Source organism: Filicampus tigris, chromosome 5 (genome assembly GCF_054856515.1).
Source record: "Filicampus tigris isolate MCC_2025a chromosome 5, RoL_Ftig_1.0, whole genome shotgun sequence".
Lineage (NCBI taxonomy): Eukaryota > Metazoa > Chordata > Actinopteri > Syngnathiformes > Syngnathidae > Filicampus > Filicampus tigris.
In genome coordinates, this window is record NC_141221.1 from 2,226,914 (window position 1) to 2,251,417 (window position 24,504).

General features: G+C 42.4%; 1 protein-coding gene across 2 annotated transcripts; it reads right to left on the reverse strand.

Annotated features, from left to right (window-relative positions):
* Positions 1–9,445: 9,445 nt before the first annotated feature.
* adrb3a (adrenoceptor beta 3a) lies at positions 9,446–20,537 on the reverse strand. Of its 2 annotated transcripts, XM_086031297.1 has the most exons (3): positions 20,277–20,537; positions 18,870–20,185; positions 9,446–10,982 (listed from the first exon to the last, which is right to left on the reverse strand). In XM_086031297.1, the coding sequence occupies exons 2-3, from the start codon at positions 20,165–20,167 to the stop codon at positions 10,955–10,957; spliced, it is 1,326 nt and encodes a 441-aa protein (XP_085887423.1). In that variant the 5' UTR covers positions 20,168–20,185; positions 20,277–20,537; the 3' UTR covers positions 9,446–10,954. The 2 variants fall into 2 exon arrangements, with proteins under 2 accessions (XP_085887423.1, XP_085887422.1); XM_086031296.1 differs by having other exon boundaries at positions 18,870–20,537.
* Positions 20,538–24,504: the final 3,967 nt, after the last annotated feature.

Below are 24,504 nucleotides of genomic sequence, written 5' to 3' on the forward strand. Positions count from 1 at the left end.
TTATTTCAAGAATATGATCCCAGCAGGCCGACTAGTTGAAACAGGGCATTCTGATTCATTTTGCGTTTGTGGAATGTAAATGAATCCACTCGCTTTTAGCCATCTCTGGGGGCGGCCATTTTGTCTTCTGTCGACTGAAAATGACATCACAACTCCTCACAACGACCAATCACGGCTGACCTGTTTTCCGAATCTGAGCCGTGATTGGTCGTTGTGAGCGGTCGCGATGTCATTTTCAGTCGACACAAGACAAAATGGCCGCCCCCGGAGATGGCTTAAAAACCAGTGGATTAACGCTTATTCCCCAAACGCAATATTTATCAGAATGCCCTGTTTCAACTAGCGGGCTTGCATAGAACATCCATCCATCCATTATCTGTACCGCTTCTCCTCACAAGGGTCGCGGGGCGTGCTGGAGCCTATCCCAGCTGTCTTTGGGCAGTAGGCGGGGGACACCCTGAACTGTTTGCCAGCCAATCGCAGGGCACATAGAGACAAACATCCGCACTCACAATCACACCTAGGGCCAATTTAGAGTATCCAATCAACTTACCATGCATGTTTTTGGAATGTGGGAGGAAACCGGAGTGCCCGGAGAAAACCCACGCAGGCACGGGGAGAACATGCAAACTCCACACAGGGAGGCCGGAGCCGGGATCGAAACCACGACCTCTGAACTGTGAGGCGGACGTGCTAACCAGTCGACCACCGTGCCGCCCTGCATAGAACATGTTCTTGAAAAAAAAAATGTTTGCGTTGACTTCCGCTTTAAGGTAACATGGCACACGTGCCCAGAAGATCACCCTGCTGCTTGAATGAATGCGGGATGTAGCTCCGCTGTTTGAGTTGTAATCATTCATTAGACTCAAACATGTTTGCACAAGCCACTGAGGGTTGTCTGATAAGGAGGAGACGGGAAGTGATGTCTTGCACGTTTTTGTGAGCTGTGTGGACACGTTGTTTCATTTGCACAAAAACCGGAGCGCAGTTCCCGCCGAAAGCGGCCCGGCCTTTGCTGACGTTAGAGGGCTTATTGACAAATCGATTCCAGTCTGCTCCGGCGTATCCCGATATTATCCTCACAACAGGAGACGCACTGGCCACGTGTTTGTGTCGTGGTCCTTTTCATTTGAAGTTAAGTCTTCCTGCTGCCCTGCGCGCATGCAACCGCTTGGAGACATGTCGGCAGGGGACATTGCTGATCAAATGTAACACTGAACAGACCGTGCCAGCCCGTTCAATTTGATGCCAAGAACCGTAGGTGGCAAAAGTACTCGCACTCTTTACTTAGAGTGGAAGTCAACCCAAACCCAAACATAACTTTTTTTTTTCAAGAATATGTTTTATGCAGGCCCACTAGTTGAAACAAGACAATATGATTAATATGAAATATGAATATTGTATCAATATTTCATACTAATCATATTAGCCGCTTTTAGCCATCTCAGGGGGCGGCCATTTTGTCACTTCTGTCAACTGAAAATGACATCACAACTGCTCACGACGTCCAATCACGGCTGACCCGTTTTCTGAAGCTGAGCTATGATCAGGGGCGGAGCCAGAACGTGGCTAATGGGTGGGCCTGGAAAAATCAGGGTGGGCCTGAATATTTCACTCACTGAGCACAATCCTCGAATATTGAGATTTACTCAAATATAACAGTTTTTAGGAGAGCGTTGTTGTTCGGAAGAGAACAAAATCACAAGCAGACACAGTGTGTGTGTGTGTGTGTGTGTCTTGACCTCCGTTGAAGCCCTGAGATTGACTCACCGAATCCCTGGGCTTCAATTGAACCCAGGTTAGGAAACGCTGCACTAGCAAGATTTGAACGTAGTCTTACTTCACTAATCCCCCGCCGCCTCGAGTCCGCGTAGGGCTGCAACATGTGGTCCACGCGTGTCGAATTTTTACAGGCAAGAGAGAAGGCGAACAAGGTGGGCCATCAGGCAAAAATACTGGCGCAGGAACTCGGAAAGAAAAATACAGATGGTTTGAAATCAATCAAATCAAATGACTTTATTTATCCGTTAAGAATTTTCATTTGCAGACAGAGAGGCCCAGCAACACGTGAACAATTTGTATTTGTATTTTATTTCTTATAAAAAAGTCTACAGGGACAGTGCATATTAGTTCAACAGTTTCCGGTAAATATGCCAGAATGTAGCCAATGGCTAATCACGCATGATTCGTCATAACAGACAATCAAAAAGAAGAAATAGATAAATCGATGGAATGAAAAGCAACAACAAGTAAAACAATAGGACAACAACGTATTTAAGACCAGAATCAGTAGCAGGCGTCAGCCATTTTGGAGGCGAATTGAGGCGGGGGGAAAGGTTGCCTCTTTGTTCTCAGACGGAGAGATCTACGCCCAGGTGGTAACAGGACATAGTGAGAGGTGTCAGTATTCGGGTGCCTTTCTTATGACTCTGTTATTGTAAATGCGATTACCGGTAAGTGAGTGCTGCTCTTGACCTGTCACTTTAGCGAGCATGTTTCGATTGCCGAGAGTAAGTGATCCAAACTGGGTGATGATATTAAACGTGAGGACGAATTCAAGGAAAACATTTACAGAAGGCAGTGAGGATAGATTGGCGAACCTGAGCTTTGCAAAGCTTTTGGGGGAAGGAAATACGCTGCTGGCATTTTGAGAAAGTGTATTCGGTCTTCAGTTGAAATGTGGGGTAGGGTTGGTCAATTACAGGGCCGAGATGGGTAAACTTTTTTCAATTGTTGATATCATGATATTACGGAGCCCCTAAGGTGACATGGAAGTAAAAAAAAAAAAAACAACTTTGCGTTCCCTTGCAAAAAATTTTTGCGAGGGAACGCATTTTTTAAAATGCGTGTTTATGTACTACTTCCGGGTCATTTTCCGGGTAAACAAAAGCAACAAAGGGAGCGTTTTCAGCCGTGGGTGGGTTTAATGGAATTGCTTTGAAATTGGCTTGTAATACAATGACTTAAAATCAGTTTTCGATAATAAGCACGGTTTCTCCGTCTCTGACGTACTGTCGTCTCTCAAACGGCCGCGCATTAGAGGCTAGGCTAGGCTAGCTGCTAAACTGACCTGGAAGTACATAAACACGCATTTTAAAAAAATGCATTCCCTTGCAAAAAACTCTGCGTTGTCTCGCAATTTTTGTGAGTGAACGCAATGTTTTTTTTTTTTTTTTTTTACTTCCATGTCACCTTAGGGGCTCCGTATGATATGCGTGGAGGAGGACCCGGAAGCAGGAGGCAAAAATCAAGTGCTGTCTCAAGTATTGAATTGAAAAAAAAAAAAACCCCAAAAAGGGCCAACAAAGCACTGGAATAATTCCAAAACAACAAGGCTCAAAAGGAAACTAAACAAACTTGACTTAATAACAGACAGCAGACATTGACAAACAAGAACAAACTACCAAGGACTGAGAGAAATCAGGAAACTAAATGCCGACGATGCAGAAGTTGACGATACAACGAGGAACACTTGGACAAGACACGGAGCGTAGGAGGGAGCTGGTTGGCTAACACACGGGACCCAGATGACAAGCACAGGTGGACTCAATAACTTAATGAGAGACAGACGCACCAACGCCAGGAAAAACGCGAAAATAAAGTCAAAAAGCAAACTCAAAAGATGACAATTGTTTCATTATGAATTGTGAGTGAGGGTGTGGCGTAGTGGCTGCGATGGAAATAAACGACAATTTCTTTGGTCTTGGAAACATTTAGATCCAAGCCGTTGTTTCTGCACCACAGTGAAAAAGGAGTACACTTGTGTTTGCAACAGTCAATCAGTTTGGCTCCCGGCAAAAAAAAAAAAGTGCAAGAACATTTGCTGATTTCGATTGACTGACTCACTGATTGTGTAAGTGGCTGCGGCGACGCGGCGGTGTTCGGGACTGACTTGAGTTGAGACTGCATCAGATGATGATTGCTGCCAGCTGGGTCCTTGCTCCGCCATGTCTAGTTCACGGGCTGCATAAAGGCACGCGTACAGAGGGGAACGGGAGCAGTTCAAGGATGACAGGAAGCGACCTGAATGGAAATGGGGAAACATTACCGCGTCACCAGGAACGTAGCAGGACCAAAATTCGGCCCGGAAATATTCTTTGACACCCGGGGATAGAGGCGGTGCGGCCGCCGGCCCGTAAATAAGAGGGGAAAAAACCCCCCACATTTTCCTAAAATTCCTCGTGGCCAGCATGCTGCTGCATGTCACAATCAGGGTTATAATCGTTTTGGATTTAGTTCATTTTTGCTTCGGTTGGACTTTTGTTTTTGTTAGCTTGAATTAGATTTCAGAGGAGATTTGTTACTTTTTAGCTTAGTTACTTTTAGTATTAGTTTTAGCTTTTTTTTAAAAAAAAAAAATATGTAGTATTTGTTGAGTGCAAGATAAAAATAAATAAATAAATAAATGATAAAAAAAGTCACAAGGCATAGTCTACTAAAGTAAACTACAATTCTCCAACAAATGTTTGACCCTCCTTCTATATGGACGTAAAGCAATAATACCAAATTAAAATGAACCCTGAGAGTGTAGAATTTACATACAGGTGTTAATGAATAAACATGTATAGGGCCCTATTTTTTTTTTTTTTTTACAGTCTAACTGTTCACATGGGTGGAATTTTCTTCTTTTTTTAAATGAATATAATTCGTTGAATGAATTGATTTCTACTAAATGATTTTCTGAGGGAATGTCCCACACTGGTGTCATATGTACCAATCAAATCCAGTGACGTGCAACCACACACATCCGCGGAGCGCCAAATCTTTGTGCCTGCGCCTCGATCAAAGAGGAAGTCCACCCAAACTTTTTTTTTTTTCAAGAAGATGTTCTATGCAGGCCCACTAGATGAAGCAAGGCATTCTGATGGATATTGCATTGATGGAATATAGCTAAATTAATCTTAGGGGGGCGGCCATTTTGTCACTTCTGTCCACTGAAAATCACACTAAAATGATTGTAAATGTACTATTACACGTTTTCACACGCTCCTAACAACATTCACAAATAGTTTTTAAAAATGTGATGTATTGCCCACCTTTAGTTATATCACAGTACAGACTGATATTATCTGTTGCTTTTTCAAACATCTTTTGTAAAAATCCACTTCAACTTTGCTGAAAACGTTTGCTTTATCGTAAACAAATTAGGTTTCGAGCAAAGCAAATTGCAACTTTTATCGTAATCTTTATTGCAGCTTTTAGGAAAATTGCCCGCGAAATCAGGCATGTTGGACAATCATAAAAAATGCCTGCAAAATTCTGGAGGGACTGACTCTGTTTCTTACTAAATTGAGTTATTTTCATTTTGGCAAACAATCTGGACCAAATTTGCATTTTCCTTCACTTTGATCAGCTTGACAAGCATTTATTGTCACCAAAACGCTTCTTTAGCTATAACTTGGACTATTTGTACCTGTACTAAATTTCTTGCTTGTCACTATTTTCCATGAAGTCCGATTTTCAAAACAAGTTTGTCAGTAAGAACATGCTATATACATAAAAAAACAAAACAAAAAACCCGGGACAGCAGAGGCAATTATGTGTTTGTAAGATATTGAATAGTTATTCATTCGTTTTTCACAGTCATTATGGAAAGTAACACAAGTAAGCGAGAACGAGAGCGGCTCCGAAGCCTGGTCGTGATCCACAAAAAGCTTCTTTCTGCTTATCATCCCACTCCACTAATAATAAGGACAGATTTTTCAGAACCTTGCAGCCAGCGAGGCATTAGCCGTTGAGTCTGAATGGTGCATTGGGACAAAACAGGAGAGGCAAACATCGCTATGATACTTTCTGCTTCAAACTGTTTCCTTTTTTTAAGTCATTCTACGTAATGTGATTTTTTTTTTTTTTTTTTTTTTTTTTTTCTGGTTCGTACACATTTAAATGAGTAAAAGCAGGAAACCTTTTTCAATGTGCCAAGTTATCAAAAATTTCTAACCTCATGGTGTATCCATGACACCAATAACACCGAAACAGTATATTCATTAAAAAATGTGATTGTGTTATTAGTTGTTCACCAAAGTCAAATAAAAGCAAGCAATGGCTCAAAAGACCTGACAGAGGCAAAACGTACGACTCAGGCCTCAACCCTTTGATCTGTTCCAAAATATTTGCAGATTGATGTGCATGGATCGGCCAGATGATGGCAGTGATGTTCAGCCTGACATTTGTACATAGCGTACAGTAGCTGCTCGCTTGCTTGTCCAAAACAGCATTGGAGTTGTGGCTCTCGGGCAGAAGTCGCCCTGTGCAGAGGCACACGGATCAGTTCTTGATTGTTGCTTGCTTGATTTTTTTTTTTTTTTTTTTTTCCCAAATGAGACACAATTTCAATGTTGGCCCGCCCTCCCCAAAATACCGTTGAGAGGCGAAAACAGGATCTTAATCATAGCATTTGATTTGTTTGTGGGAGTCGAGAACATGAGGGCGGTTCTCATTATGATACAGTGTAGTTCTACTGCAACGATTACGACATAATAATACACATATTGTTTAATGACTACTTCTCTGGGGAAGGAAAAAAAATACTGAAAATATTTGTACAAGCAGAATATTGGCTATAGCTCCTGTTTTGGATATCATTATATCGGCCAAGTAGTCATAAGGATGTAGCTGCTCGGTCTATGTATAAATGCAGTGAAATGTACCTGTGAACCATTCCTAAGTCTGTACGTAATAAACGTACCTGTAAATAAAAATACAAACAATCAAGACCAAAACTGTGAAATGAAAGCAAAAGACTACTAAAGAGGCCTTGTTGCCAATTCATGCATCCATCCTAAAGTGACTGCTGTGAAAAACAAAGCCAACGATAAAAAGTCCCGCAAACAGTAAGAAGGACAATGAACACCCCTCCCCACAAACTGACTCACTACTTGCACAGGTGAGCAGATGAAGGCAAGACTTGGGCGTGTTTTGTATGTCTTCAAAATTGTTGCTATAGATGAGCTCAGCTCTCCTGGCCAGGCAATCTTTGTCAGTGTGTGTGTGTGTGTGTGTGTGTGTCCTTGTTTAAAAATGGACAGTAACTGTTGGGCTGAGCCACTGACAATCGCGAGGTCACCTGCTGGGCCTTCACTGCGCTTCGCTCCTTTTTCATCAAGGCATTCAACACCCTCAAATTTGGATAAAACCCGCTAAACACAATCTGCTACCCACCAGCCTTTTGTTTGGGGAACGGCTGCTAGGCAACAGTCACGGTCACCCCGGCAACAGGGTGCGAGTGGACCGCAGTGTTACTCCCATACTCTTATAATTTCACGCGCTGCAATATATGGCAGGATTATGCCCTGTGTGCGCCAGTGAAAGGTCACTTAATGGCACATAATCTTGCATCGTCCAAAGTGCTTCTCCTCATAAGGGTCGCGGGCGTGCTGGAACCCAATCCCAGCCGTCTTCGGGCAGCGGGCGTGGGGACACCCTGAGTCGGTTGCCAGCCGATCGCAGGGCACACAGAGACAAACAAGCATTCAGGGCCACAAGCATACTTGGGGACCATTTAGTGTCCAATCGTGCATGTTTTTGGAACGTGGGAGAAAAACCGTAGAAAAGCCACGTAGGCACGGGGAGAAAATGCAAACTCCACGCAGGACGGCCGGGGCCGGATTCGAACCCAAAACCACTGCAGTGTGAGGCGGACGTGCCAACCAGTCGTCCACCGTGCCGCCCTGGCGCATAATCCATTCCAGATAATGATGGAGGAGAAATTCAGCCTCCTGCAGTGTGTGTGGAGTGGAGACTCTCAAAAGTTACAACCAAAGCCTTCAGGGCACTTTTGACTGGTTAGCCTAATTTTCTTTTGGAAATAAAATGGACAAGCGCAACATGAAAAATCAGGTGCTGTAATGCTGTGATTCTACTGTGATTACTGTGCCGTGAGAGATCCTCATCCAATATCAATTATTTTGTCCCCCCCCCCCAAAAAAAATAATTATTTTCTAATAAAAAACACTTTTTGTTCATCTATGCCACCCACATGTAATATGAGGCAAAGCAATCAAATGCTCTTCCACTAGATGACAGAAGGTACAGTACATAATTACATGCACTTTTTGTGAAGGTTGTGTGAGATTTTTGTCCACTGTGATTTACCGGATCTGCCTTGGCTCAATCAAGGTTGGCAAACCCTGCTGGCATGATCCACGTGGGGAAGACTTGTGATTGTAGTCACAAATCAGTGCACTAGGTGGCAGTAAAAGCAGGTACTCCAAATCTCAGCACTTTGGCCAAACTCAAGGAATGTGCTTGATTTATTTTAATAAATGGGACAAAAGGAAAATAACATCAAGAATAAAGTGCATATGGAAAATATTTGAACTCGCCTGTGATAACAATCAAATAATACATTCACTTTCATTTTCTTCGAATCGATTCAATTATAATTAATAAACCTTTTTTGAAATGCATGCCTAAAATAAATACCCCCCAAAATCACCTAACCAATATTGAATGTAGTAAATTGATTTACAAGAAAGGATATATTTTATCTTGCCGATTTTAAGGGAAAAAATCTTCTTTCTCTTTTCTGATTGGCTTTTGACGCTTCTAGATGCTTCATAAATGTCTCGGCCTTTTTGCTGTAAAAATGCATCTTTGGGGAACCGAAATAGTCTCCGCCGTCCTCCCGTCGGTTCAAATATAGGCCAGCACATGTCGCCGCATAATTCAAGTGAATCAAAACATGAAATGAATCAGAAGAAAGACCACAACCAGCACACTTCACAGCCAGCACGTCTGAGATGTGGCTCGATTACGTCATATCCGCCTTCATCACGATTTGCCCGTGGCGCTGTCCCCGCCCGAAAGATTTTCAAAGCATAATGCTAAATCGCGGCTCAGATTCCGAAAACAGGTCAGCCGCGATTGGTCGTTATGAGCAGTTGTGATGTCATTTTCAGTCGACAGAAAACAAAATGGCCGCCCCCGGGCACGGCTAAAAACGAGTGCATTTTGCTGCTTAATTTATATTCCACAAACCCAAAATGAATCAGAATGCCGCCTTTCAACTAGTGGGCCTGCTGGGAAGAACATATTCTTGAAAAAAAGATGTTTGGCTTGACTTCCGCTTTAAATACTCTTGTTAATCAATCCACATGGATATTTTATTGTTTAATACAACATATTAACATTTGTAAAAATCGTGTCCCACACTCTTTAAGTCTGTGAACATCACGTCCTCACGCCTTTGAGAGAAAGTTTAAAGATGGGCCAGCAGGAGGATTTGCTATCATCGGACTAAATCTCTGCAAGTGTCTACAGTTTTAAAGGACCCAAGGAAATGACCAAAATTACCCTGAATTGGACGCTTTCAAACAAAATGGCAGACTTCCTGCGTCTTTTCGGGGTCTGACTTCTTGGGACTTTTTTTTCTTCCTCATGACAAACAGGAGACGTCTTGTGAGAGCTGTGGTGGGTCTGCAGGGATCACACGTGCGACAAATAGTTTGCATTTCTAGTTTTATTTCTCGGTGCAACACATCTGTGGTGCCAACACACACGTAACACACACAAAGGAGTCGGGGGGGGGGGCGAGAAAAGTTACTCATGAGGTGGATGAATTTTCGGCTGCATCATATTATATCATTCGGCGAAACTGGCAATGTGCTAGCTTGGTGAGACGTGGCTACAAAGAGGCTGAAAGACACATGTCGGTTATTCTGAACTGGAATCGAGTTTTACTGAAAAGATTGCTTGTGTCGTGTGATTCAACTGTGACAGGACAAGATGAAGGTGGTGCGTATACTTTGCAGTTTGTGGGAGGGCCACATGACATGCTAAGAATATCACGGTGAAAATGGATTGGCCCATATGCTGCGTGCCGCTTTGCATCTCGCTAGGCAGTTCCATCAGTTCTTCTTCAGGAGGAAGTCAACGCTAACATTTTTTTTTTGTCAAGAATATGTTCTACGCAAGCCCACTAGTTGAAACGGGGCATTCTGATTAATATTGGAATAAGTGTTAATCCACTCGTTTTTAGCCATCTCTGGGGGGGCGGCCATTTTGTCTTCTGTGGACTGAAAATGACATCACAACTGCTCACAACGACCAATCACGCCTCCGATTCAGGAAACAGGGTCAGCCGTGATTGGTGGTTGTGAGCGGTTGTGATGTCATTTTCGGTCGGCAGAAGACAAAATGGCCGCCCCCAGAGATGGCTAAAAACGAGTGCATTTTGCTGCTTAATTTATATTCCACAAACGCAAAATGAATCAGAATGCCTCGTTTCAACTAGTGGGCCTATATGTTTGGGTTGACTCCCGCTTTAAGATGGCAATCAAAAAAATGATGTTCAAATGAGAATAGCTGGAATTGAAATTGGGGACATTTTACGTGTCGCTCGTCATCTGTTACTATAAATTGATGGAAAACTGCTGACAGGAATTCATTTGGTGTCCTGGCCGATAGGCTTTTTAAGTGGGCAGCAAATTCGAAACGGGTGATTCCCATTTAGCTTGGATACTTTTCTATTTATTGTCAGGATTTAAATACGATAACTAAATAACGAGTTCACAGTCTCACTAGAAAGAGCAAGGTTGAAAGCAGTTACCAGAACTGGTTTCACAGGACGGCCCTTCGATACTTATGCAATTACTATTCCTAGACTGAGTGTGAAAACAGTTTCTTAAATTAGGGAGCATATTTTGCAAAAGAATCTGTGGATCATAAATAGATAAATTATTATATTATCTTGTGCGTTTCTTTTCTTTTTTTTTTTCAATTAGAAATCACAAGCAGAAGCCTATCGGTTTGCAAGTAAGTTATTATTTGTAAGTACATATTTGAATTCAGTCAGTGTTAAGCTTCACATCGATGAGCAACCATCGCAAATCAATGTTTTCTCTTGAGTCAGTCCCGCCACTTCAATGCTGGGCCTCTCTGTTCACTGTGGAGGCTCCTCATTGGCTACTGGGATTCACAGTAATGGCTTCAGTAGTATGACGCTTGGCAGTTCTCATCCTTCTTTTTCCTGCAATGTGAAGCTGTGGAAAAAAAACAAAACAAAAAAAAAAAAACACAGGCACAAACAGATTATGACCACAATGCCTCAAGAAAATGTCACAATAATTTGCCTTGCTTGTCATTTCTGACCCTTGCTCCCAAAAACACTTCATTGAGGTTCTCTTGGATTTTTTCTGGGAGATTACTGAGCTCGTTTTACCCCAGGGCACCAAGAATCCAATCTCGCGGGGTTCGCGGTGAGGTGTTTTTTTTTTTTTTTTTTTGGCTGAAAACTTTGGTCCCATCGTGAATAGTTGTAAATATTTATGCGAAGTCGTGAAAACATAATGTCGACGTTCATAAGCACTTCTCCGCTGAGAGATGGTTCAACTTTCACATGTATTTTTAAAGGACTGATTGCTGCAATAGCTACTTTTGACTATCTGCAGTTTGATGAGAGAAAAACAATAAAAGGAACTCAAGATTATGTTCACCTGATCATAACGGATAATAAATGATGGACACACTTTCTGGGACACCGGTGTGTTTGCATTTTAGTTGGACAGAAGAACTAGCCGAAGAGGTCAATCCGCCAACAAATCATCCCAACGCAGATTCTACAGCAGAACAGACCACTTTTTTTCTTGACCTGAAAAAAACCTCCCGGATGAAACATGTCTAAGAGTCTATGACGAAACAGATGCGATGGCGACTTAATGAATATAAAAACCAAAAATAGGTGAATTTGAGATTAGCATCGTCGGGGGTTCACAGTACAGTGTACCATTTAAAAATAAATAAATAAAATAAAGAATTGTGCCCCACAAATTCTGCCAAGCAATAAGTCACCTATTAAGATCAAACCAGAAAACAAACATTTTTTTCTCCATCCTTTAGTGAAGTTATAAAAAGCATAACACATACTAGTTCTTGTTTTGTGTGGTTTATGACGTTGTTACTGTTAACTACAGGAAGAAGTAAATAGGGACATCAGACATGTAGAGAATAGTCAATTTCATGGTATGTCGTCTGCCTGTTTTGTTTGGGTGCTAGTGTTCATATCAAAATGACCGCAGTCCAATGCAATTGTGCAACTTGTTGGCTTGAGTTGATGGAGCCTTGATGGAATGTCAGTTGCAATCAGATAAAAGTTCGTAGCAATTATTTTACCAGTCAAAGTATGTTGGCCTTCTGTGAGGGAAAACACAAGTTGCTATCAGTATACTGCAATTTCTCATTTACTGTATTTTTCTGTTTGCCAATGACAGCAAGCACCCCCTATCCCTGCTTACGGAAGTTAATCCCCCCCCACACACACACACAACATGGACGCTGATGCTATCAAGTCCACCCGACATGTCTGTACAGGAAGAGTCACACTCGTCCCCACTGATAAGATGAAAATAACTTGATTTTGAAGGCCTTTTACAAATCTGTTTTGAAAGTGTACAACATTCTTCTTGGGGGCATGTGAGGTGCCAACGATATTAATTTTGCAGATACCGTCAACAACAAACAGAGTATTTATGATTTTTTTTTTTTTTTTTCCTTTATATTTCACAACCATGGATTTTAAATAAGCATTCACGATGTGATTGCGTAGACCTTCGGGGCTTTATTTTTGTAGACGGCGCACGTGCGCTTGGGCTTAAAAACCGGCGCATCTTGATTTTTGCGCAAGCCTAGTTTAACACGTTTAGGAGTTTGACAGGCCGCACTAGGCCATGCCGGGCGTCACGGCGACCCGACATTTCGGTGGCTGAAAGAAACGAAACTTGAGTCCAGGTAAAAGCAAGTCTACGTTTTGTCGCATGTGGTGTAAAAAAACACTTTTGGTGAATTTGATCGAGGTGTAGGCAGACAGTTTCTGAACCCTTGTGGATGTGTGGTGGTGGATTTCATTCATAAATATGACCGCAGTGTGCATCAAACCTTCTGATCCATTGTAGAAATGAATTCATTAAATGCATTATTATTATTATGATTATTATTGTTATCATCATCAAATTGCGGTGGATGGCGGCCACCAAGTGTCCACTTTTGCAGCCGTTAGCTGTGATTGCCCCGGCCAACTTCACATCATCTGCAAGTGGATATGTTCTTGCAGTTCCGTATAAATGCACTTTGAATGTGTATATGGACGTGAAAGTTTTTGTCCAATCGGATTCCAGCCTCTATCTGTTGCCATGCCGATCTAATTCAAGCAGTTCTTCAACAGTCTGCGCTGACTCATGCGATTTGAACGATATTTGCAATCAGATTTCAAAGTTGCCCTCACAAGGCCCGACTAAAGTCCACAGTCATGACATCATCACTTTTCCATTATCTGATTGGTAGGGCACAGCAAAACCGATTGCACTCGCAAAACACAGCTGTAGTCATCTGCACATATTCACACTGTACATTTAATATTCATCTCTGGGGTGAGCGCAATGTATTCTATTTTTTGATGTTTGTTTCGTGTTATTAGATAAACATTGATTCTGATCGGCTTTGGAGGATGTTTGTGGCACAATGATGTGCTGTTATTTTGCGTCTTTGAATAGTATCGCTGGGTTCCGTAATTGCGAGGTTTTGTAATGGTGTAGATGAAGTCGGACCAGTCCCCGCTTAAGTCCCAGGTATTAAATGTAAATCCCACCATGGCTTATTAGTATTATTCTCCAGCTCCTCACTCAAGTCACTTTCAGTGTCTCCTTGTTTGTGGGTCTTCAAGTCCTTCAAGTTTGACTTCAGTGGGTGCAAAAGCATTCCAATTGCAGAATTTTCACATTCTTTGACTTTAAACGTATCGAGTTTCTTTCGCGGTACGGTTCGGGCCATGAGAGGTCTAATTATTTTTCCATCTTTTGACTGATTGTGAGTACAGCACGTATAGCCCTTTCTCTTATCTCGTTTCTTCTGTCAGCGGTCACATCATCACGCCTGAGCGATGAACCTGTTCCATAAACAACGCAGTGTACATGTCTTCCGTATACGTTTGCGCGACTTGACTTTGCGCTCGTGATTTGTTTAGCCTCATTTTTATGCCTTTCTAACACAACCCACCCCTTTTTAATCTGGGTTTGGGACCGGCGGTAGCTGCGAATGATGACGCTCACCAGGAATTGAACCTGCATTGTCTGCGTGAAAGACAGCAGCATGGATCAATCACTCACTACAGTAGCAGTTGTAACTGTCATTTCTAGCAGTACAATATCCCACCACACGGCGGCGCCTCTTTAATTTACTATGACAATTGGTCACTTCTCCTTCCCGTATGTCAGTACACTTTTTGTGCTCAGACCGCTGTGTTCACAAGTAAGGCGTGGTAAAGCAAAAAAGAGTAGTATTGTTTTTGCTATCAATTAAACAAGTACCTGTCGAAATCTATGTCTTTGCTCCTTTGACTACCCACAAGCACGTCCATGAGTAGCTAACTTCCACCACACGTTACGCAGTGCATGTAGCATGTTAGCCGTGCCATAACACCTTCGCTGTGCTTGTTGTGGTATGCTTTGGGCCACGCACTGTACTTTGGTACATAGCCTGTTTTCACATCATTCTGACCCAAGTTGAACTTTTCTCCTGCAAGAATCTCATTCCACAACATCAGAGACCTTTTTATGTTTTCTGCCAAAGTCTCGATTTCCTGTGCATTAATGCGACCGGTGCGTTGCATCGTGTTTTAAACCGTTTGCGTTGACATTCTTGTCTCATTATTGCCGATTTTAGCAGACAGCAATTTAAAGCAACTCGTGCTTTTTTTTTTTTAAGGCAAAGGATTTATTCAGTTAGTGGCCTGACCTCAACTCAATAGCGCATGCTTTTCGCCAACTTTAGAGAAAACTGCACAAAGGTCCGGGCACATTTTGACTGTTTCATTCCAAAATCCAAACGAACAAATCGTCGCTGTCATGTGAAAAACACTTTTTTTTTAAAAAAGTTCTTATTTTTACATGAATGGTGTTTCTGCGTTACAGACATCGCATTAATGTGAAAATGAAAAGTTTCCAAAATTGGAGATAAGTGTTTTTCACAGGACAGCGACGAAATGGTCATTCACAACTCGATTATGTGTTGATGTGATCAAACTACCCAATATATGTAATCTAGTTAAAGAGGTGTTTTCACTAACAAGTTCATTTGATATATTTTTGGACCGGGAAAATGAAAAGAGCTGTCACTTTGTATTTTATCAATACATTTTGGAGAAATTAGGAAATAAGCGCCTCCATGAATAACGCCTGTTGTTAATGAGAAATCGCATTAACCGCGATAATTGAAGGATCACTGTCCACGCAATCCATCTGTGTCACTGGTCAAACTAAGTGGAGCATTTTTAGTCCACATTTTTGGGAACACTCTGAACAAACCCATCCCTCCGAAAAGCTTCAAGCCGACGGGTGTGTTGTTTAACCCGTGCAATGTGAACACAAAAGCACTTCAGTTTCACTTGGATTTCTGTCTGTTGTATTGACTGAGGCATCAGTCCCATCAGACGTGAAGTGCGGCAGAAAAGGAACCGGCTCCACTTGCAATGTCTGTTCTAAGTCTTTCTGGGCCACTGTACTGTAGTTCCGTTCTTTTAAAGTGAACACTTCCTGAGTCAACTTGTAACAAGGCACAAATCAGAATACCGAAATGCTCTTCATTTATAGTTAATATCAAAGTGACCCATTCCCGGACCAAATAATGAGTTAAAGTGACATCTTTTTGGGGCATTTTCATTGCTTTTCACATTTTGCAAGAGACAATTTTGAGTGAACACAATAATCATCCCAAAGAATCCTGGTAAATTCTCATATAATCGCCAGCCTTCTTACCAACACAATTGAGAACATTGGATATGGTTATATTGCAAAAATGTAGGAATAATTTTGGACATGGAACGTTTTGTCAATGCATAAATTAATTAAAATATTTCAGTATTAAAATCAGTATTTCATCCAGTCACTTCACACCCTTGAGTCATTTGCAGCTAAAATACACCCATTCAATAAATTCACTTCAACTCAACATTTGGAATCAATGACTTTAGACTTATGTGTACATTTTGGGTTTCTTAACAATGACCTCATTATTACCATTATGATTTTATTATTATTATTGTACGTAAGGATGGACTGGCTATCAACCTGGAGTAACTCAAACCCCTGAAAAACGGTTCGGAAAAAACGCTAAAATGGTGGTAATCCATGAACAATTAGACTTGTCGTTAGGTCGGTGAATACGTGACCGACCGCGTGGGCCGTTGGCAATGTTGATAAGAGCTGCCGTGATATGAATGCAAGCATTTCTCTGAAGACAAAGTAGCCCGTAAGTATTGAGAGACCTTAGCACTCAAGGGATCAGGCTTCTTATTGACTCTTTTGTCAAGTCACAGCTGCGAATAGTTTGCTCTCAGATTCTGCAGCATGACTATAAGAAGCAAGTATTTCAGGTTGATAGTTGCGGAAGTCAACCCAAACATATTTTTTTCAAGAATATGTTCTATGCAAGCCCACTAGTTGAAACAGGCCATTTTGATGAATATTGCGTTTGTGGAATAAGTGTTAATCCACCCGTTTTTAGCCATCTCTGGGGGCGGCCATTTTGTCACTCGTGTCGACTGAAAATGACATCACAACTGCCCAGGGCTCAGCGAACGATAAATCACGGCTGACCTGTTTTCTGAAGCTGAACCGTGATCGGTCGTTACCCGAACCCTGAGCGGTTTTGATGTCATTTTCAGTCGACGGAAGTGACAAAATGGCCGCCCCTGAGTAAGCTAAAAAGGGGTGTATTTTGCCGCTCATATTCCACGAGCGCAATATTCATCAAAATGCCGCGTTTCAGCGTGTGGGCCTGCTGGGAAAATATTCTAGAATAAAATATGTTTGGGTTGATTTCCGCTTTAAAATGACGTTGTTGTTTGTTTTTGAGATATGCTCCTATGTCTCTTGTTTCATAGCAATATTGCTTATAAGCCTGTAAAATACCACCGGGAGTATTTATGATGCATACAGTGCCGTAAAGCATCAGAGTAAATATTTAAAAATGAAGTATCATACTTCCATAAAACTGAGTTACATAAGGAAATACAGGTGGGGCAGCCACATGTGCGTTGCCACGTAAAGGAGAAAAGAATGAATACCTTTATGTTATGAGTACGTTTAGAAATGAGATTCTACGCATCTTTGATAGGCACTTGTAAATGACATGAAATAGTTAAACCATGGCTCACTGTTTGATTCAAGCTCTCGCCACAAAGTATTTTGTTTCAACTCTGACGTGGAATCACCAGAGATTTTTTACAATGTGTCCGGCACCTAGCAAGCGAGAGCGACTATTATATTATGTAATCGATACATGAAGGAATTACCACCATTAAGAACTAACAAACGGACAAAAGCAGCATACATGTACAAGTGTTCTAATCGAATAATGAACGGCAGGTTATTTATGGACGGCGGCGCCAGTGTTATTTATTCGTATTGTCAACATGACTGTGTATTGAAGTTAATGATATATTGATTCAATACTGGACACCAACATGATTTATCGAGTTTAAATTCATTTCCATTAGCAACCTTCACTTACGGTTGCCAGCACTTTTTGTTGTTTATGTTTTTGCGTATTAAAGACGGTTGTGTAGTCTGCTTGTGGCCGCACTTTGGTGTGACTTTGAGGCAAATGTTATGCGGTTCCAACTGTGTGGTAAACAGCCTGTACAGTTAATTGGAAAGAGTGTTCTGTGCACGGATGATAAAGATTTATCTGATGTGCTGGGTGTTGGGCGCTCGGGAGGTCCCCACGACTGGCGACGAGCCACGCTTATATTTGTTGATATGTGCCACAAATCTCAATGTGTCTGCCGTACGAGGGCACTCAATCCACTTCCTTAACTCATATATCAGATCATAATACCGACCACAAAAAGCTCCGTTAGGGATACGATGTCCTCCAACCAATTCCACATCAGGAAATGCATTTCACACTCAGTCAAGTGATTGACAACGTTGCAGTCCTGCATTCGAATTTAAGTATTAAGTTCCAGTTTACTTTTGCAACGCTGAAACAGCAAATGCTTCAGATGATTTATTTGTCCGTACTATTCTGCTGATAGCGCAGAAGCAAGCCTAATATGGAAACCTTCGTTCACAGTATGCAATGCGGTAAATGAAGTTTGATCTACTTGTTAAACAATTCATCTGGACTTAAGTTTTGTACAAGTTTCATAAGAAACATTATGTCCCGTGTAGCGTTAACTAAGGTGCCATATGTTAAGTTCACTTTTCTATGCATATCAGACCTCCACAATATGAAGGTAATATGTCCAAATTATTATAGCATTTCTCCAATTCACCTTGTCTGCTTTTTGTGTTTCTTCATCTTCCCTTATCTGTTCTTGTTGATCAATTCTTTTGATTACTGTTTTATTTATCATTGTTGCGCTTTGTCCCTGAGTGCCATGAAAGCTTCTAAGAACAGCATTTATTGTTAACAATAAATCTATCAAGAATATATTGGACGCATTTCCTTTTCATCATTTTGGTGTGTGTAATCAAACATCATATTTGGCAAATAAATGCCTTTTCCCCCCCATCACGGGGTTCTTTATCGGCAACAGGATATCAAAATGTGATAAATAGCCTAATGGGAGTCGTTTTTTTTTTTTTTTTTTTTTGGTTTGTTTGTTTTGTTTTTGCCATAACTTAGGTAGGTGATTGCTGAACTGTCACATGACAACCCACTAATGCTACACTTAACTCTGTCGTGGGGGACAAGGGTTAGATGAGGACATCGCTGCGCATGTTCATCCCTATAGCATTCCTGCAGTAGGTGAATGTTTGCAAGCAATATGCCAAAAAACAAACATACCACTAAGCGTGCAGTTAAAGTCATGAAAACTGTTTGGGGAGAAGTGAATATAAAAGTTAAAAGATCAAAAAAAAAACCCCACTTACAATCCGGCCTCTGGTTGCGGTAAGTCGTCGAACCGCGCGCTGCCGTTGGACTGGAGAGGAAGTGGCGAAGCCTCATCGCTCTTGTTCCCGTGACTACTGGCCAACCGAGCGGTCGGAGGTTTTTGGAAAGAGCCCCCCAGGCCCGACTCGGCCCGCCATTGAAAGCAGGAGCAACGGGTCCGCACTTCTTTATAGAGCGTGTTGAGCCACAATGTGGACAGCCACGGACAGCCCAGGAGATTCTTGAAGGCGGCGCGGAACTCTGGGCTCCGGCAGTAGATGATGGGATTGAGGCCGGAGTTGACATAACCCAGCCAGTTTAAGAGTCTGAAGATCCTCTCGGACGGAACGCTTCGGTCGAAAGCGTTGATGATGTTGGCGACGAAAAACGGCAGCCAGCACACAGTAAACGTGCCCATGATGATGCCCAGGGTTTTCAGGGCCTTGTGTTCTTTGACCAGCAACAAGCGTGACGGCCTTCGCTTGACGCCTTTCCGCCCCATCCCGCCCTCGCACGGGCCCCGGCTTAGGCACGCCGACCGCGGGGCCGGATCGTTCACGTCGGAATCGCCTCGCGTTTGCACCGTCGGACACTCGTGCTTGAAACGCATTCTGCTTTTGTCAATGAGCTGCACCTGCCGTCGTGCAATCAGGAAGACCTTTGCGTACACAAAGATCATTATAAAGAGAGGGATATAAAAAGACACAGTGGAAGATACGATGGCATAAGCCCGGTTGGTGACAAAGTCACAGCAAGCGGGGTCGTCGTAGCACATCCTGGCTTCGTGCTCACCGTCCGCACGCCAGTAGCCTTTCATAATCGGTACGAAAGAGATCAAGGCGGAGACGAGCCACACCAAGCAAACGATTGCCCTGGCGCGCCATTTACACAGCAAAACCTGGTGCCGGAGCGGCCTCGTGATCGCGACGTAGCGGTCCACGGCGATCACGCAGAGCGTCTCTATGCTCGCCGTCACGCACAAGACATCCACCGAAGTCCAGAAATCGCACGAGGTTTCGTCCAGCTGCCAGTTGCCCGTCAGCACGATGGTGGCCCCCAGGGGCACCACCAGGACGCCCATGATGAGGTCAGCGCACGCCAGCGACATGATGAAGATGTTCGTCGTGGTCTGGAGCTGGGAAGTCGAAGCTACGGCCACGATGACCAGCAGGTTTCCCACCACGATGACCACGATGACGGCGACCAGTACGAGAAGGATCCAGGACCCCGCAGCAGGGTGGTAGGGGGCCGTGTCGTTCCTCAAAGCAGACGATGCCGCACTCAGGTTGCCGTCCATTATTCACCGGCTCGGTCGCTGCGAGTTTTGCACGTTTTTTTTTTTTTTTTTTTTTTTCCCATAAAAGTCATAAATGGGATAATTGCTTGCAAAAGGCAGACGTTCTTACATTTCTTGCCTCAGGAGGATTTTGCGGCCGCACTCAAACTTCAGCCCGGGCTTCCCATGCTTCCACAAACGAGGACCTCTTAATGGAGTCAACATGTTCTGTCCAAAGAATACATTTCCCTCAACGCTGAAACAATAAAAGTTGAAAGAGTTGGAAAAAGTCCAAATTTGGATCGAAAAAAGTCCGCCTTATACAACATCAGAACGACCATCACAGACGGCCGCGCAGTTTGACTACGAGAGAGACGAGTGGCGCAATGGCAAGAAGTGCACGAGTGCATCAGCGTGAGAGCCCACCTTTTTCATCTGCTCTCTTTCGTTCCCTCCCTCGCTCTCTCCCTCTCAGCTGTCTATGATTGTACTGGCCGAGGGGAGGAGTTGAAGGGTGAGAACGCTGTTGAGTGTGCAGAAACCAAACATGCATTAGTGTCTTCACTCAATCATGAAGATACATACTGTTTCAAGTAACAACACCTAAGCAGTAGATTTACAGTACCGTATTTCTTTATTTCTCCTAGCCTGGTATGAACTGGACATTGCCGTACATATAGTAGTAGTATATCATATATATATATATATATATATATATATTAGGGTTAGACCAATTATCAGCCGGGCCGATTACCGGCACCGATATTTGGCTTTTTGACAAATATCGGCGTCAGCCTTTTTTTTTAAAACTCTAATATATCTATCTATCTCAAATGTATATATATTCTTCTTATATATTCTTTTCTATAAATGCCATGTTTCCATGAAACGTCTTGAATTTAAGATGAAAGTCTACTCACAACTTTACTTGAAATGAATAGTTGCAATATATAAAGACAAGATGATAAAAGCCTTGTTACTGAGCAAATATTGATCTAACTGTACTGATAATTTGATTTTTTGTTGTTGTTTTTTTTCAAATCATCCAAAATATCTATAAGCGTGTACATGTTCACAACTGAAGTCAATCGCATGAAATGCACAAGTTGGTGATGATGATGTCTTTGTACAAAGTTGCTCATGTTGCGCGTTAACCGTGGTAGCCACTCTACACTTGTTAACCTATTAAGTGTATCCGTCACATGACAGTGTCAACAGTGTGACAGGCTTTTCCACGGCCGGCCTGCGTTCAGACTCTTGACTCTCTGTCAAATGAAACGGCTGTGAATGAGGTTGTCCGGCGTTTCCCGTGGACACATAAGAGACATTTTCCTTTGACTACTTTTATTGACAATTTGGTCACATCAGGAAGAAAGGACCGTTTTTGATGGTTAAGACAACATGAAAAAAGAAAAATCCTTACATAAACACAATTTTGAAGAGCTCTCCTTCAAATTTATCCATATATTAATTTTGCTTAACCCGAGGACATTTATTTACCTTGACCAGCAAATTTCCCAAATATTATTTCCATCGTGTTAAATCCGTTCATTGGATAAATCTGAACATGTTCAACAAAAAAGATAATACTACAAATCAGGGGTCACCAACATGATTTCCTCAAGGATCACGTGAGTTGCTCGCTGGTGTGTTCTAAAAATAGCTTGCCAGCGATGCAACTTTTTTTTCCTAGGAATGGTGTCAAACACCATTGTCAATCTTGTGTCCATCAATCCGTTTTCCGAAGTGCTTCTCCTCACGTGAGTCGCGGGCACGCTGGAGCCGATTGTCCCACATAACCATTCGCACTCACAATCACACCCAGGGACAATTTCGAGTGTTCAATTAACCTGCCATGCATGTTTTCGGAATGTGGGAGAAAACCAGAGGACCCGGAGAACATGCAAACCCCACACAGGAAGGCCAGAGACCCCAAAAAGAAGATAGTATACAGTAGTATATATCACATATTGTGATGCCTCCAAAATTATGAAGGGGAAAAAAACACACATTATGACCTTGAGTCCAGACGATTCAAGTGTTCGCAGTGAACGTGCGACCCAAATTTGTGGATGGATACCTGATGTTCCTTCCCTTCCTTCCATTAATATATTTGCTCCTTCTATCCTATTTTCAACACATTTCGTTGCAACATATTTCTTCAATAGTCTGTACACCGCCGTCTCCATGAATCTTGGAGATTACAGACAAGACTAGCTACGTACAGTCGATAGATGGATGTTATCTGTCTATATACTGTTGGCAGTCGGTACTGTCTTGAATATGGTCCGCGGTCGATGTACAACTCTCAGGATCAAATTGTGAAATGTTCTCTTTCCCCAAATGGTTTTACTCGGGGAAACCAAAAAAAGCATCCTTGAGTGCGGAAAAAAAAAAACCCAACAACAAATGATTGCACTCCCTTTGACTCTTAGCCGTAAAAGAAAAATCAGAGATGACTATCAATCCAGTGAACTGCAGAAGAACATTCGGGCAAATGCCTTCCATGAAACTGGAGATATTCATCTTGCGGGAGTGCAAAGCTGCATTTGTCACCCAGCAGCTCCTTCTTTGGTTAGCGGCGCTTTAGATTGTTCTTTGTTTTTAGTCACAAGAGAGTTACCAAATGGCTATTTTTATGAATGGTTTGGCATTTGACCCCAGTATCTCAATCAATTGAAATCAAATGAAAAACGATAGGCCTGCTCGGGGGCAGACGATCAATTCAATTGAGATCTCCTCACAGCTCTTCGTATTGTCGAAGAAAAATGGATTTCAAATCTTCCATAGTTGAATCCTTAAGGGGAATAGAGTGGTGTGGACAGCCTTCGTAGGAGGATGCCCCTGCAGCAGCGCCGACAGGCTATTCAAACGTTGGCATCACTTGCAGCTTTGTCCTACTTTGTGAAGCGATGAATGCAAACTGTCGTCCTTTCGGGAAGGAAAGCGTATTTACATTGTGTGGCATGGGAATCGCCCAGCTCCTGCAAGGCTGTGAGACGGTTGAGCTGTCATTGGGCTTATAACAAACCCATCACACTCCCTCATTCACACATTTTGCCCTGGGAATGTTTTCATTCCTCCCCAGGAAACTTGACAGACGATACATTATAATCGTCTTCCGTTTGAAAAAAAGCTCCTGATATTTATCTTCTGTGACGAAACGGCAGACGAGTATAATAACGCCTGATCTGTGTCGGCCGTCTGGATTTTACAAGCTCGCTTTTAATCCACCGTACAATTCATCTGTTCTTTGCTGAAGATCCCATGTTTGGAATAGGCCCTCATATTCATTTTACCATCCCCTGACTGACAACGATAAGATTTTAGGGAAGTTAACGTTGTCACATTCATTAGTTGTGTAACACTCGATTTCCTGGCGATAGTGAGTGTGATTCTTCAATGGAAGGTGGTGGCGGAAAAAGACCAGCAAAGACCAGAGAGGGAAGAGCCCCCCAACAGACTTTATTTGGCCGCCTCCTCCTTTTTTTCGGCCGAGATCCCCAGGTGACGCGTCAACCCATACACATTGGCCTCATCACCGTAGATATCCCTTCGCCAATACAGTTGCATTACAATAGTTCCCCCAAATAAGACATCAAATAGATCCATAGAAATATGAACATCCGTGTAAAAATAAATCATCTTACAGTTGCATCAATTCTTTTTTTATTTGCATCGCTTGATGCAGCTTTTAAACTGTGATGAACTAGTATCCCATTTGCTTAAGGCTGAACACCGGCACTTATAGAATAGGTCTGTATGTAAAAATGATGTCAGCACTAAAATGCACCTCCCTAAAAGAATCCCGAGTGATTTAAGGGCTTTTTGTGATGACTAAAGCCCAAGATTGCACGCCCCATTTTGGTGCGTATTTCTTATTTATGTTTTCCATCTCAGGTTGTCCACACGTCACCTATGAAACAGTGATTAATTGTCACCAAAATTCATGTGCACATTCCTACTCTTGTCCATTTCAACTGGTGAATATATAAAGAAGAAGTCATGCCAGCTCCGCCGTACACTGACAGCTACGACCGGGAAGTGTAAGACGTTTGTTCTCCTCCTAAAATATTGTGTTATTTTGTAATAGTTATTTTAGTTACAAAAAACTGAAAACGTCTTACAGTTTTGTAATCAAACGCAATAGTTTTGCGTCATTACACAATCTTACATTTTTTCGTAATGTCCCCTGGCTTGCTCCGGTCCTCATCATCATCATCATCATCATCATCACATCACAACAGTCTTGTGTTGGTAGCTAAAGGCTATCTTGGTGAAACACTTCTAAACAATTCAATTCACTCACGACAGCTTTCTTTCGACATTATTTGCTTCACTTAAACTGCGCGTGGTTA